Source organism: Tyto alba, unplaced genomic scaffold, assembly GCF_018691265.1.
Source record: "Tyto alba isolate M040663 unplaced genomic scaffold, T.alba_DEE_v4.0 Super-Scaffold_21, whole genome shotgun sequence".
In the NCBI taxonomy this organism is placed as follows: Eukaryota; Metazoa; Chordata; class Aves; order Strigiformes; family Tytonidae; genus Tyto; species Tyto alba.
This window is the reverse complement of record NW_024881295.1, coordinates 16,263,867-16,279,637: the sequence shown is the minus strand read 5'-3', so window position 1 is coordinate 16,279,637 and position 15,771 is coordinate 16,263,867. Positions and strand designations below refer to the sequence as shown.

At 40.1% G+C, this 15,771-nt stretch overlaps 1 protein-coding gene across 1 annotated transcript in view; it reads left to right on the top strand.

Moving 5' to 3' along the window:
• The window catches only part of CACNA1C (calcium voltage-gated channel subunit alpha1 C), a 498,678-nt gene that overhangs the window by 233,066 nt on the left and 249,841 nt on the right, over nt 1-15,771 (top strand). Inside the window, exon 4 of the mRNA XM_042795184.1 lies at nt 8,530-8,669. Coding sequence (XP_042651118.1) covers nt 8,530-8,669 — 140 coding nt within the window. The remainder of the gene's footprint in view (nt 1-8,529; nt 8,670-15,771) is intronic.

The window sequence follows — 15,771 nt, the reverse complement described above, 5'->3', positions numbered from 1 at the left end:
GGTATATTTCCAAAGGAACTCATTACCCACATCTTGAGCTCTGTTGGAAATTCAGTTCTTCATTTTGGGGCCCAAATTTCAGTGATCTCTTAGAAAATATGACTGAATACGAACATGATTGTTCCTCAGTACGCCTGTCCGTATAATAGTCTAACCTTACAAGGCAGACAAACTACAGTTGTCATAATGTTGATTCCAAGCAGTTAAAAAGTCATCAGCTCCTGAAATCATGTGATTGACTTGAAATTAATAAATCTCATGGGGACAGGGTTTCTTCTTTTCAGCAGTCAGATGCTTGGGATTCACTTTTGTTAAGCTTTTTTCCTACCACTAAGAAGTTTAGAGACTTGTTGAAAAATAATGTACTGAAAGCACTGATTGTGTAATGATGATCAGATTAAAATGATACAAAGAGGAGAACTCTGGACCTGTGACTTTAGGATCCAGCCCATAGGTGGTGCAAAACAAGAAAATCATTAGAACAGTTATTGCTGATGCCATGTAGCTGTTTCCAAAGCAAGTGTGAATGTGTTTGCTACTTGGATGATGTGCTATGAAAAAGACCTTTCAGGACCTGTCCTAATGAGACAATATTTAATTAGATTGTTGGTTTAGAATTCCTCCTAAAGTGGGAATATTTTCCTCCTGAGTGTTTACTGTTCTGCTTGGCAACAAAATGCTCAATATTTAACACTAACAGGGGTTTGAGCATAAAAAGGTTAGGTTTTGCTAGAAGGGACTGCATTTTAATATTTATAATAATTAAAAATATTAATAACATGGACAACTGAAATGTTTTATGGCTGATAGACTTGTATATCTCATTGCATACGTGGTCAAGTTCAAACACCTGAGTATGGTGAGTAACCAATTTCTAACTTATTTGAGTCATTTTGGGAGCTGGATGAGACATAATATGCCTTGTGATGATGTGATAGATATAGCTGTTATACTGAGGCTGCTCTGATTTAAATGGATGCTTCTGGTACCCTGTCCCTTAATCAGCAGTTGGTAGATGGACAGCTGACTGGTGTTTCAAATGGCTGTGTTAACCTTGGGAGAAGACACTGGACTGCCTCATTGCCTCTGAAACTACATAAAGGAAACTAGTAAAAGCTTTCTTCTAGGGGTGAATTTAATTTCTAGGCATGATAACAACACAACACCTAGCCAGCTTTTAACTTCTATACAGACATCCTAAATGAGGCGCTCTCAGTCATAAACCTTATGCTGTCTTCCCTAATGTTGCTTCCTTCTGGGAGGGTAATCTCTTATCAGTCTGATTAGAATATAAAGTGACAGTTCATTTCAATTTAATCAGAGTAGTGGACCAAAACAAAAGAAACTAGGATATGACATTCTTTGCCTCTTCAGAGCTGTTCAGGTTGGAATGTTTGTACATGGCCTGTTTGGATGGCTTCAATTCTTGGTCATGCCAAAGAAAAAAACAAGCCCATAAGGAACATATTCTCTGGATTTAATTCATATATAGGCATGATCCTGTTGTTCTATTTCAGTCCAAAAAAGAAGAAATATTGAGAAACAACACCCAAGAGATTTCTGCTACTGCTAGCCAAAGTTGGTAAAGAAAAATCTTATATGTGTTAGACATTATCTAATCAGCACCAGAGTCCAAATGAATGCATAATCCTTTATATGAATCCAGAAAGGCATGTGCTTGACCATCTCTATTGTGGAAAATGAGGCATTCCACTGGGAAGCACTGATGTGCAATGGAAAAGAAATAGCAAGTTTGTTAGATTATTCTGAGGACTAGAGGTGCATTTAGAATGATGAAGTATACATACAGAGTCTCAGAAAAAATATAGGTTGAAAGGGACTTCTCTGGGTTGTCTAATGCAAATTCCCATTCAAAATAAGTCTGTCTTCAAAATTAAATCAAGTTGCTCAGAATCTTCTCTAGTATAGAGGTTTCAAAATAATTCTGCTCTCTCAGATTGTTGTCCAAATGATATTGACATGTCAAGCCCTTCTGAAATGTAGGATTCCCAGTAATTAAATTATTCTGTAAAGCTGGAGCCTGTTAATAATAACCTAATGTTAGTAAAAAATGTAGATGAAATGATGGTAAATCAGAACAGTAATGGCATTCATCTTCTGTATTTTGGTTTGAGTGAATAAGGAACATATGGCTCGCTGGAAGGGAAAGTGTGTTTGTACAAGGTAGCTAACACAGCCCCTTGTTCCTTGGCTTTGTATTATGGTTGGACTCTGACACAAAATGTAATTCCACAGAACCCATAAATAAATGCAAATTGATCCTTGCCAAAGTGCTGTAAGAAAAATAAGGAGCTTAGACTAGATCCCACAAGAGAGCTATGCATGAAGTATTCATTGACTTGCCAAGGAACTCTTGAACATAGGGAATGTGCATCAGGTTTGTAATCATTCAAAACTATTAATGTCCTCTCTTCTATTCATTTCAGTGGAAGTTCTTTAAAAGCATCATGAGCATCTTATGAATTACCATGAAGTACTGAAAGCTGGCTTGTACTACGTTCCTGTTTTGTAATTGCTCATTTCAGACTAGTGAGAATTCTGTCTTTGGTTTATTCTTCTAGTGTTGGACACCTTTGAAGTAGTAAGACGCCTTTAGTGAGAGTATCTCTTATTTACATGTGTTAGTTGAAAGGTGGTATTTCTGCAGTGCTTGATGTGAATTTAATGCTGCTCATTGTAAAGCCCGACGTTAGGTAGACACTGCCTTTGCTTGGAGTGGAGAGAAGGTAGTGCTGATCATATTTGGAAAGCTAACCTTTCAGAAGCTGTTCTGACTTCTGTTTACCAACAGAGTTATGCTATGTTTATTCAACAGGGTTATGCTTAGTTGAATGCTAGTCACCCACTTCTTTCTTTGGGCTTATTGTATCCTTGTCAAGTAAAATCAAATAGTGTTTTCTGCTCAATTTTGGGGAATATTCTTTTTGAGGAACAGGTAGAAGAAGGGACACTGTGTTTTAAGACCAGCAGTAAAAGCAAATGGTGTTATGTTCATCAGTATGCATTCTTATTTATCAAATAAATGGGATATGACCACTTGCTTCTGCAATGGCAGTAATTTTTAAGAGAAAGTAAGACAAAAAATTCCAAACATGTTCTTTAAGTTTTATTCCTTCTTGTGCTTGTGTACTATTTTCACACATACTTAGCCGAAAATGTCTCCTGAGCAGCTGAATACATTCAGAAGTAACTCATTGTCAACAAACCTGTTTTAACATCTGTTTTATTGAATTGATCCTTTAAGTGCACACACATGGCTCTTCCTCACCAAACGTTGAAGTTATTAATGCCAACAGTAGCCTCCAGGTCAACATATTCACACAGTGAGGATATCCGTATCTCACATGTGATGATAACTTGTAATCCAAAAACATGGAACTTTTTTCATGCAGTCTCTGGGCTGTCTTTCACAGTGCTGCAGTTTGGTCTCCTACTGCCCATCAGAAAAGATTGTTTTCCCTACTAGGAAAAAGTTTGAGTGCTTCCACTCTGACTTGTATCTTTCAGAGCCTATTTATACAATTAATGCCAAAATATCCTATATGACAGAGGGCCTTAAAATACTGTTGTTTTCCTTGGACTGCTGAGTATTTGCATTACTGAAGAAATGTATTCTCTTATATTTAAGGAAGCACTAGGAAATAATAATGCTGATGTAACATGATCTAAGGTCAAACAGGCAGCTTCATAAAGGTTCTTGCTGTGCAGGGCTTGCTGCACATTACTGCAAATACATAAGCTCTGGTTTTTGAAACATGGTTTGTAACAAGCTGATCAGAGTGCAAGCAGAGAGAGACAGAAAAATCTGACAAAACCTTTAGTTACTGAATTTAAGATTGTAAACTATTCACACTGGGGTGTATGAGATGTGATGACCAGATTATGATTTGAGCTCGAGTAAGCCCTGCAAAGAAAATGTTATAACCTAGTTGTGCTGCTGGGTGGATGGGGTTTGGAGAGCTAGGATCAAGATACAATGCATCATTCTGAGGACCATTTCTCAGAAACAGCAGTAGTCTATTCACTCCTCTCCTGACAGGAGAAAAGCCTTATGGCGCCCTGTAGTAACTTCCTTGGATTTCCTGTTTTCAGACTCCTTTTATGAACCCAGGATGTCATTAGGTACAGTTTAAAAATTATAAACAAAAACAAACGTATGACGTCTTTGGAAGGCATATGGGATTAGAGGAGTTTTGTACTTAATACAGTAATCCTCTTTTGGAAATATATCTTAGAGCTTTAACAGTAAGTTAATGTTTGTTTCTTTGTTAAGAGTAAGATGATGTACAATTTGTTTCTTGGCAATGTGTAGTGCTGGCTAATCTGTCAGCTAGGGTAGCTGATGCTCATGTCCTATATCAATAAAAAACAAAATGAACACAAAAAAACAGTGGTAGAGACAGTCCCAGAACATCTGTGTATGCTCCAGAGATGGGTCAGTTTTCTAAAACTTTTGTCCTTCCTCTTCATCCACTCATATATTATTGTTTTTTTCCTTAGGTTTTTGAAACATTTTCATCACTATTGCCCAAGCAGGAAGCTCCTGCTTTGTAATTCTGCAACCTGCATCATGCTTCACTACATCAGCATGGTTCCCATTTCTAAGACACAAATAAAAAAATACTGCTCCCTCGCTTTTGATGCTGTGATTTGGATCTGTGTTTCAAGGGGCAATGCTGTTACTATCTCCTTTCCCTCCCACAAAAGTAGTGGGCAGCTTCCTCCCTCCTTGTCAACAGGGAGCTCTCTCAAAAAGAAATGCCAATATTTGTCTGTCCTGGTTTCTTTTAAAATGGCACCAAATTGTCTCTCAGAGGAGTGGGGGTTATGGATACTTTGCAGTGCTATGTCCCTTGGGAGCTTAAAACACTGGGGCCCACTCTGCCTAAGCTGTGAGAGCAAAGCTTCGAATGAGCAGCCAGAAGTGTAGATGCCCATTTAGCAGCAGCAAATTAATCGTTTTGCAGTTGCTGAGAGTAACAGGTCCTCCTCTCATTTCTAACCCAAGGCAGGGGGTGGTTGAGTCACATCTGTGAATTCACTGGGCAAGGTGGCATCAGAACTGGGACTGCAACCCAGGTTCCTGGGAACCCAGTTATGCTATGTCATTACTGAGTTATGCTGTGTTCATAAAGGCTCTTGAGTTTTATAGTGTGAGGAGAAAAGGGAACAGAAATTAATTAGTAGGCTTTTCAAATTCTTCTTGAGTCTAAGCAGGAGTAGCATCCTGAAATGGTCTTGGAATAGCTGCACTGTTTAATCTCGGCAGTATTTTTCATTCAATTTTAGATCCTGAAATCATTAATTTAAGTGCAGAGGATCATAAAATCTCTATCCTCTGCTCAGCATTCTGTATCTTATGTTCATTTCAGAGGCTTTTATCATTTTTTTTTTATGATCTTTCCACCTTAGCCAGAGCATTGTAAGGAATTTATTCAGCTTGTAGTTGTATATGTGTATATATATGCATATATCTATCTTTAGGTATATATATGCATGTGTGTCTAATACTTCGACATATTATTACCTCAATAACATGGTTCAACAAACAGCATTATTATAATAACAAAGCAGGAGTCTGTAGTCCCATAGGTATCTTTAAAGGCAAAAAGGTATGAGGCTCCTAAACCCAACCAAATGGAACCTGTTAGTTCTTGAAATACTGGCTACTCTGTGCAGTATTAAATTCTTTTTTTGTTGTTGTTTTTTTAAAGTTGTTCCAGAATTTTCTCAAGTATTTGCTTTCTTGGACTTTTGATTGCATTAGTGCAGGTAGTTCAATGGAATTCATGGAGTGGAAAGGCTCTTCTGCCCAGGCAGTCCTGCGCAGCACTGTGGCCACAGAAGAAGCACAAAACCAGACAGAGCTGGCAGCAGCATTCATCCTAGGTTGACCAGAGGTCAAGGACAGTGTTTGCTGTTAAATTGCTGAGCACAGGATCAGCGTTAGGCCTTCCTCTTCAGTTATTCTGCCGATCTGCTTCAAATTGGACCTAGAGTTATTAAACAAGAGGGTAGGCTCCTCAACATCCCCTTGATATCAGTCTAGGCTGTGAATGCCAAGAGAGCTTTTAGGAGAAGGCTGTTTTTTAGGGCCTGTGGCTTTTCTCCATGAGCCCATATATCTGTTTACAGAGTGGGATGCCAGATGGATTGAGTCACAGAGCAACCTCAAAGGCAGTCTAAATTAGAGAGTGGTCTCGGACCTACTGTATCTCTTTTTGCAGGAAAGAAAGAGAGCTTGCTCACAACAGTGGAAAGCCCTTGTCTGAAACAGGGAGTGAGACCCATTAATGGGCTGGGTTGCAGCAAGATAAATCGTCCTTAGTGAGGCCGTGTCCATCCCAGGCACAGCACTCCCTACTCCCATCATTGGTTCAGGGCAGGTTCTTCCCACCATGGAGCCCATTTCCATCTGCCTTCAGCCTTTAAGCTGGCTTTACCTTGTCCGTTCAAAGGTAGGGCATCGCCTCCCACACAGAGCTGTCTGTGCGGGATGGTGTCCGGCCTCATGTCATGCTGATAGAGGCATGTGGCAGCACAAAGGTGTGCAGGACAATCAGAAAGACACTGTAGAGACTTCCCATCACACAATCATTTTGTGTTTTGTTTTGGTTTCTTTTAAGAGGTTTTGTGACAGCTCGTCTTACTTTACAAATGTTTGCATAGAGCTTGATTGTTTGGGTCTGTTTGACTGATTTGTCCATCAATTAGTACCCAATCAGTTGTCATCAGCAGTGGAAGGAGAAGGGCTGCCAGGTTAGCCCTTTCTAGGAGTATGCAAGCCATTACGGAGCTCTTTTCTGGGGCCAAGCCCATGGCTTGACTCCTGGATGTTGGCACTTACGTGCCAATTCCTGTGCTAAATAAAATAATGCACTCTACTATTTCTATTGCTGGGGACATAGTGGTCACTAGTATTATGTGCTGTTGTTTCTTTCTCCAAGTTCAAGGGGCGGAAAAACCTTAGTGTGCTGGCCTGTGTCTATCTGGGACAAGGATGGACAAATTCTGTGCTGTGGACACATTCAAAAGCTTTACAACTGGATCAGATAACTACAGAATTACACTTTTTCTTTTTTAGGTATTCTCTGTACTAAGCACTGGGGAATAATACTGCAGACATTGTGAAAGCATCGTCTGAGGGAAAACCACAATATTTTAAAGCCCAAACATATGCCTGCTACAGTCAGAGGGAATTTCTTGATTGTGTAAAGTAAAATGTTAGTGTAAACATGTAGATGAACTGGAAATTGCCTTTTTTGATCAACGGATTGCTAGTAAATTGTTGTTAATTACCTGACTGAATGGAAGAGGTTCAAATGGGCAGCTGAGTCAAATGATGGAGTGATTTTTTTGTAATCCTGCACATTTTGTATGGCTGTATCATATGAGGTGTCATATGTGCATTCAGCTGGACAGAGGAGCAAAGAGTTTGCAGTTCAGAGCTGAAAAGAAAAATATAGTAGTGACCTGTCTGATTATCTTGCTGGGTAGCCTATAAGATATGACCAAGAATGCCTCAGCTGTTTTAATTTATATTTATCTCAGCTTTTTATTTCTTTAATGTGAACTTTTAATAATTCACTTTGTAGTTAACCTTGCAGGGACCTAGCCTCCTTTTGCTGTCATCTATTTTGCATGTACTTTTTCCCCCACTCAGCTTGCTGCGTGGAACTTTTGTAGTGATTACCTAATGCTGCAGTTTCCCTCCTGCTTCGGTGGATGTCCCTACCATTTCTGCATTTCTGCTATTCTTACTGAACACTGGGGCTAAAAACCCCAGAGATGAGAGACAGCAAGCTTGGGTACTGACTCCAAAAGCCTGCTTGATTGTCCTGAATCAGACTGTACCGTCACTGGAAGTGACTGTGCTTGGATGTGCTTAATTGCATTTCACAGGGACTTACACATTTCTGATAGAATGACTAAAACCCTCTAGCATTAGTCAGCCTGATTTGTAAATCATTTATCACCAATATTCAGCCTACCTGTTCCCCAGCAACAGAATAGGGAATCCCAGAGAAGGCACAGTTAGACACGTGCATCAGTCTCAAGTGGGCCCCTTTATTTCTCCGTATCTCTCTCCACAGCATTGCATCCAGCAATGTTTCCTGTCCAGAGGTAGAAAGGGACTGGACGCAGTTCATTCTGATGGCTGACAGTGTTTGGCAACGTACTCTGTAGAGACCTGAGTGCTAGAATATGCCTGTTGACCCCCTCCCCTCCTCTGCACAGGCCTGTGCAGTGGTCCGTCCCTGACAAGACAAAGGCAGCAAATTTCAGAGCTTAACCAAAATTAACTGCTGCTGTCCTGTCAGACTGGCTTCAGACTGTGCAAGTGTGAGGAGAAGAGCCCTCTGGCAAGCCATGCATGCTAGATGTACCCAAGTGGCGTGTCAGTGAGTTGGAGGCTGCATGGGTGGACAGTGACAGAAGAAAATGTCCTTAGCCGTGGCTTGTGACTCATGCTAACCATTGTCTCTCTTGTTCTCTTATCTTCCCCAGGAACGAGTGGAGTATCTCTTTCTCATAATTTTTACAGTGGAAGCATTTTTAAAAGTAATAGCATATGGACTTCTCTTTCACCCCAATGCTTACCTCCGCAATGGCTGGAATTTACTAGATTTTATAATTGTGGTAGTAGGGTGAGTACCAACATTTCATCTTTGAATGCACTGCACACCGGGATACTGGCAACCTGTGGGAGGATAAGGGTGGGTGAATGCTTGGAACATTATATATGGGTGATGTTAGAGGTTGCTGTCCATCATGTTCCTCCAACAACCACCATTTGTTCCTTCTGTGTTAGCCCCACTACAGACTCCACATGTTTTACCAAGTTTTACTGCGTAACCTAAAAATACAGTTAACTGACTAGTCTTCTGCAGGTATAACTTGATTCATGCTAATTTCAGTGTGTAGCAATTATTTACCTTGAGGTAAATATTAAGGATTGACCATCAGTTGATGTACATTTTGTGTCTGGTATCCCTTGCTTCTTAGCCTTCTCCAAGGCTTGTAATGGTTTGCAAGACATGGAAATTAAACTGCTCTTTGGGAACAGGGATGTAAAGAGGAAGCAGTGCAAGGCTGTTGGGCACAGTCAAGTGCCTGAATATGCTTAACTGGAAGAAAACACCTTTGTCTGTGAATCTGTGTGAATATTAAAAAAGAATATTTAGGCGGAATCTGTTAATTAAGGTTAGAGTTGGATGACAAATAAATTCTGCCATCTTGTGAACTTCTACTGATTTTTCTCATTCTCAAAGATGGATGAAAACTTTAAAACCCAGGTTTTCATACTTAAAACCAAAAATAAGTTCTTCAGTTTAATTGCACGGTTCTGCTGGTGATCTCAACACTTGATTTAGACCCTTTTAATGTTTTAACCTTTTTAAAGACTAATTTTACTATTGTAGATCAAATTGCCACTTTGAGCTGCAACCTTTCTAATCCCCTTACTCCTCTCCATGTTTTTTAAGCCTGGCATTTAATTTATTTGAATAAAGGCAAAATAAAACACCACCTGCTTTTTCTACCTAAGGGTAAGAGATAAGCAAGGGGTTTGAATTGTGGTTGTTGAAGGGAAGAGGTGAAGGATAAACTACCACTGGAGACAAAGAGAACGAGTATTTCTTCGCCTGAATAATCTGTCCCATCCTCCCACCACTCCATTGTTAAAGAGTTTCATCGCCCACAACAACTTGCAGTCTTTTTACCAAGGAAGCCCTGCATCAGCTCCTAGGGAAAATGTCAATAGGGACACTGTCATCAAAACCCCCTCATAATTTCTGCCCAGAACCAAAGCCCATCTAGCTTCTTGACCATTTCTGTGGTGGCCCCCAACAATTCCATCAGCAAACTGCTATGTGCTACTCAATCCCTCCCACTTTCCATTATCATTGGGAAGAGTGGGTGGAAGGAGAATTCCAAGTGAGGGGGAGGGAAGACAAGTTGGAACCTATTCTCTGTCCTAAAACCTCTCTGCCTTCATGTGGGCATAACACTTCTCCTTACAGCAGTGTCCAATTGTCTTTCTCCTTCGTTCCTACCTGCAGCCAGAGGATCCCACAGCAAATTAGTAATTGGAAATTGGAAAATTCCCAACCCCTCCCTGGCATTGATGTCCAATTCCATAGCTGGTTCTGCCTTTGAATGCCCTCAGATATCTCACCTGCTTGGGAATTGCTGCTTAAATTGAAGAAAGATTGGAGAACAAAAGTCCTGTGAATGTGATTATTCCTTTTTCATTTTTATAAGAAAGAGACATTTTAAAGAGAGGACACATTACCCTCTCTTACTTCCACTGGAATGCGAAAGAGCAGGGCTCCAGAAATCACAGAGCAGCATTATATCTAGTGTAAGTACAGTCCTTTTCAGTTTTCCTACCAGGGCAGTTAATCAGCAAGATGTTATTCAGACTGAAATTAATTCCCTTGCCAATGACAGAAGCTGCAGCTCTCATCTCTTCTATCTGTTATTGCCTCCAGCAGCTCTCAGTCACTAGATGGGGAGCAAAAAATGTAACTGGGGAGGGATTATTCTAGTATAATAAACATGGCCAAGACCCCAAGGTCTCTGTTAAATAGTAACAATCTCAAGTGACAGATTCCACTTCAAGGCCAGATGGGTTCCTTTGATGTTTATCTGTTTAAACTCACTTGTACAGTACCACAGCCTAGGCTGGTGCGCTGCTTTTTCTCTCTACAACCCCTCTGCAAAATCTACGTGGTGATACCATCTGTTCCTGTTCTGCCCTGTCATTTTTTCCTAGGGGCTGTCTGAAACCCCTCAATGACATTATGTTTAAATTTCAGCATATTTGAATATTTTGTCAGGGAGGAAGTCCCGTGGAAAAGGTTTAAAATAAATTTTAAAGAGTGAGAGAGGAGGAAGAAGGCAAGTGCTGGTAACAACATTTCCTTGTGTTGCCTTTTTTGGCCTACTGATGGAGCTATTGAAGAAAGCTGAGTAATCTGGACACAGCTGTAGCACTGGGCAGAGGGATTTATTTGATATATGGGGCAAAGGATAGTGTGAGACTCATACTGGAAGCATCAAGTCCCAAAACGACTGTGGTAATTGCTGTTCGTACTTGTTCTGCCTTAGGAATCATCTTCATTTTCAGCGATGATTGTCCTTGCTACAAAAAATAGTCTAGGTGAGAAGTATTTCTTCAAATACTGGTAGAAGTTGAAGCCAAAAAAAAAAAGACAGGTTTTAGATCCTTCATTTCTAAACCCACCTAGGATATACTGCTTACCACATATATCGTGAAGAGATAACATAGCACAGTATACAAGTCAATAGATAAAGAAGAAAACAAATATGTGTAGGACTAAGCATAAATTCTAGAGAGAAGTCTCAATTTTTATAAAAATGTGCCTGTATACTTTCCCTTGCCTTTTGAAGACAGGTCCCCTGGTATCCCAAGGAATCTTAGAGTCATTGGTTCTAACAAGGCCACAAGAATATGCAGCAGCAGCAGAGGAGCACTAAACACAACTGCTATGTCTTCTGAAGAAAGGATGCACTGTAGACCTGTAGGGTTGTAACAGCTTATCGTCCTTGCAGTGTGGGAGATCGGCTTATTTCATCACCTAAGGCTTTTGAAGTTTGATTCTAGCTTATCTTTAAATAGCCTATGACCCTGCTATAGCAGCACCATTAAATGCTGCTTTGAAGAAAAATGATGGTATCAGAGACTGTGGATAAGAACATTATTAGTTAAGAGTAGAGATCACACCCCTAAGCTGCCTAATGAGGCACAACCCACAAACACTAACGATTAGTCAAATTGTATCCTGCTTCCTTCAGTTTTACTGTTCCTCTTCTGGAAAACATTAAAACTTTCAGATAGAACAGTGATGTCCTTTAATATTAGGCTGTTGGAGGAACTTTCTCTTGAGAGAAGACTAACTTTACAGTGTTGTGCTAGAAGAATATCTGCCCTTCCTGGCAGTGCTGTGGTTTGTCTGCCAAGCACAGTCATTCTCCAAGGGCCCATAGCTTCTGCCAGAAAAAAAAGATGTTGTAATTTGAAAGGCTGTCTTTCTTAGGAAGGTAAGCAGTGAAGGTATTTGGAAAGGATGTGAAATTCAGAGCAGACTGGAAAATGTGGTCACAGTGTATGTCTTTCTGAAGACCTGTGGGGAGTTTGTAAAGGGCAGACCCAAACACTTTCACACTTAAAGATCACAGGTGAACTGTAAAACATTGTGAAAAAAGTCATTGTACTTTACTATTTCTTTATACCTATGAGGATTCTTTCAGCTGTGTTTTTCTGCTGATTTTTGGCCATAGAAATACCAATACTGTTTTCTCTTTATATTCTGGAGGCCCTTGACAAGTTCTTTTTTTATGCTATAAAAATCAGTGTGCCCTCCCCACAGAGGAAACGATGAAGAGCTGTAGATCAAGTTACAGCCTTACCATGATGCTGTTGGGATCATCTAGCAAAGCTAAAACCTTTTTGATATTTCATATGACAAAAGGGAAACAGAAAAATATAAGGAAGAAAAACAGTGAGGCTAGCTTCATACCTCACAAGTAAATGTAAAAAGAAAAATAAAAAAAAGTGCAGTGTGTCCATTCATGCATAGAAATTTATTTCTGCTTTGTAGTTCATGTGTGTCAATTGAATTTAGTTTAGGTATAGTCATGGCACATGAAATTCAGAAATCAAGATACTGTTAATTATACTTCATTAGTGAAAAGTACTATATACAAATGAAAATAGGGCATGAATTTAGGTTGGTAGAAATTAGTTAGCTGGAATGAAATAAGACTAATTTCTGTATTCTTTTTTTTTAAAAAAAAATGGTGAAATTTTCAGTGACCACAAGATCTTAGCCCTCTTGCATTTTTATACCATCCAAACTTTGTTTTCTCTGCCAGCACAGTGTTCTCACACCATGCTTGGAGCATGCATTTCAGCTAATTCACCTACTGTGGAGAAAAGAACTGCACCTCCCTCCACCGTACCTACTGAAAGATTTTCCCAGAGGTTTTCATCAAAGACTAGATTTTCCAATATAAATATAGGGTAGAAGGACTCTGGCCTCCTGTTTTCTATCAGTAGCTTAACATTTATCCATCTTTTTTAGGATTGGGAAACAATTAGCTGAAAGCTAGAAAGAGTCTACAGAGCTCACAGAACTACAAATTGTATATGGGTTGTGGGTTTTTTTCTTATTAGAAGATAATGGAAGCGGCTGTCAGAAGCCTTATCTTCTGTGCCTTATCATTGGTGCTATTTCTGAACAGGACATTATATTATTTTATTGTTTGGGTTTTTTCCTCCCCTATGGGTTATAATGAGTTACAGCCAAAAAGGCATGCGGTAGTTGTAGTCTCTGAGTCATAGATGTCTGCCCATGCCCTAACTTAGGAGGTGATAGGGACAATGAAGTAGGATTGGCAAAATGTACTATAAATTTGAAGAGTGGAATAGAGATTCAATAGGCCATACTGGGCACAGTCTAGATCCTAACACAAAAGGGAGAGTGAAATAAGTGAGAGAAATAAAAAGTTGTATTGCAGTAGTAAAGAACAGGTTTAGTACAGGGGGAGATACTAAGCATGGAGTAAATGCGTTAAAGCAGGGTTAGCAGAAGCAATGCAATTCAAGATTAAATGTAGGTTTTTAAATATGGAGCAGCAGGAATTACTGCAATTTATTCCTAAAGTACAGTAGGCAGATAACTGTGGGTACCCCAAGAAGCACGCCAACAGTGGAGCACACAAACAGGGCCAACTGACCTGCAGTGGAGTTGCATTAGTCTGGGAAGGCAGGTTCTAGCTCCGGTGGAGTGAGCTGTCCTCCAGGTTGTGTTTCTCCTCCTCCTGAATTCATTTAGGACATGAATAGCTTTTCTTAGCATGCAGTATTGTAGAGCTGCTGATGGTTTGATGTCATGATGTCATGAGTGGCAGGAGAAATGCCCTTGATGCCAGCTGCCAAGAGCTGATGTTTGGTAAAACATGGGGCCAGGAGAACGGACCCTCAGTTTTGCACAGTTGCTGACTCAGAGTTCCTGAGATTTCTTGCCTTCATCATTGCAAGAGAGATGAAAAACAGCTTAAGAAACCTTTTGCAGTGAATTCTTTCTCCTCCAGAGGATCCCGGGAGACTGGGACTGTTGTATAGGTATGTCACTCACCATCTAGTATGGGAATTCTGTTGACTAGGAAGACAGAAATGTTTGAATAAGAAACAGGGCACATTTCTAGAGCTTAATCAATAGCTTACTGAAAATACATTAGGCCAAATTTGACCTACAGTGTTTCTATTATGAAGACCAGCTGAAAATTGCAACTGTATAATTTGTGTACACAGCTCAAGAAATACATACATTCCAATAATCCATGTTCTTTGCATCAGCCCTTGTTTATCTCTCTCTGTGATATCTGTAGTCAATGCAGTATTTCTCATAGGCTCTGTTTTTGTCTTCTCTGCATCCTGCTTCTCAGTCTGCAACACCTACAAACTCAGCATCCAACCTCCCCACACACAGTTTTTCCCACGCTTGTTACCTAGTTGTTAAATCTTTCTGCAGTGCTTGAAGTTGAGGCTTTGAATAGATCCAGTTAGGAGTTCCTCAGTCACAGCTGACAAGTTTTATAAGACTCTCTATATGAAATTTTTGTTAAAACTGCTTAAGAAACTAATTTCGTATTTGCACTCCCATAATCCATGTTTTTGTGTGGATTTAGTGCTGGGGAAATGTGTTGGCTTAGATGCTTAGTAAATGAAGCCTTCTTTTTCTATCCAGGGCAAGCTCCCCATGTTTGTGTCCCTATCAGTAAATTTTAACAGTGGACTGGAGGGATTGGAGCTCCTTATAAAGCGATCAGGCAGCTCAGTCTCTGCTTGATAGGCAGTTTGGGGGCTCTCTGTGGAATAAGTCAGTCAGGGAGTATAGATGAGATCCTGACAGAGGCACTGCAGACTGCAAAGTCAGAGAGAGAAATCAGCCAGTGCTGAATCCAGGCTATTCCAACTAGGTTGTTTCTGGCATCCCAAGCAGCTGCTTTAAAGTTACCTCTGGTACCTCCATGGCACGCTACAGGCCTAGGGGTCTCTGCCACTCACAGGCAAGCTTTTTATACAGAGTGCCAAACATCCATTTAGACTGGAACCGCTTTTAACCTCTACTGAATTTGGCTGGGTTCAAGCTGATGACTTCAAGACTGAAAGCAATGTCATTAGCAAATTCATGAGGAGTCTGTCCCCCCCAAAGTTACTGATGTTTTACCAGAAAAATGGAATCTGCTTCCTGAAAGCTAATTTATTAAATCAAGTTCTTATTAGCACACAAGGTGAGCCTTCAGCTCTTTCACAGAAGAACATTGTCTTTCCTGCCTTGCTCTGCCTTTTCAAATGCATTCCGAGTGAGATATCTTCTCCTTAAAGCAACTACTCCTACTAGCCAAGATAAAACATTAAGACTGGTACAATAAAACATTCTAATAATAAGACTCCTACAGTTTTGCACTTTCCAGAGCCAGTGCATCAGGGGATGTACAGATAGATACACAGGCACATAATGTGGGCATGTTCCCTTATCTAAAAATTTGCACCTTGAAGTATCCCTATGTTTTACACCAAGTTCTACCTGCAGTGACCTTGCTGAGCCTTAATTCCTTGTAAAATTTGTGACAGATAAGTAATGATTGGAGTAATTATGGATGATGATTTTTTTCCCCAAGGTGGACTGTTGGTTAATAAAGATAGGAAAGTATTGG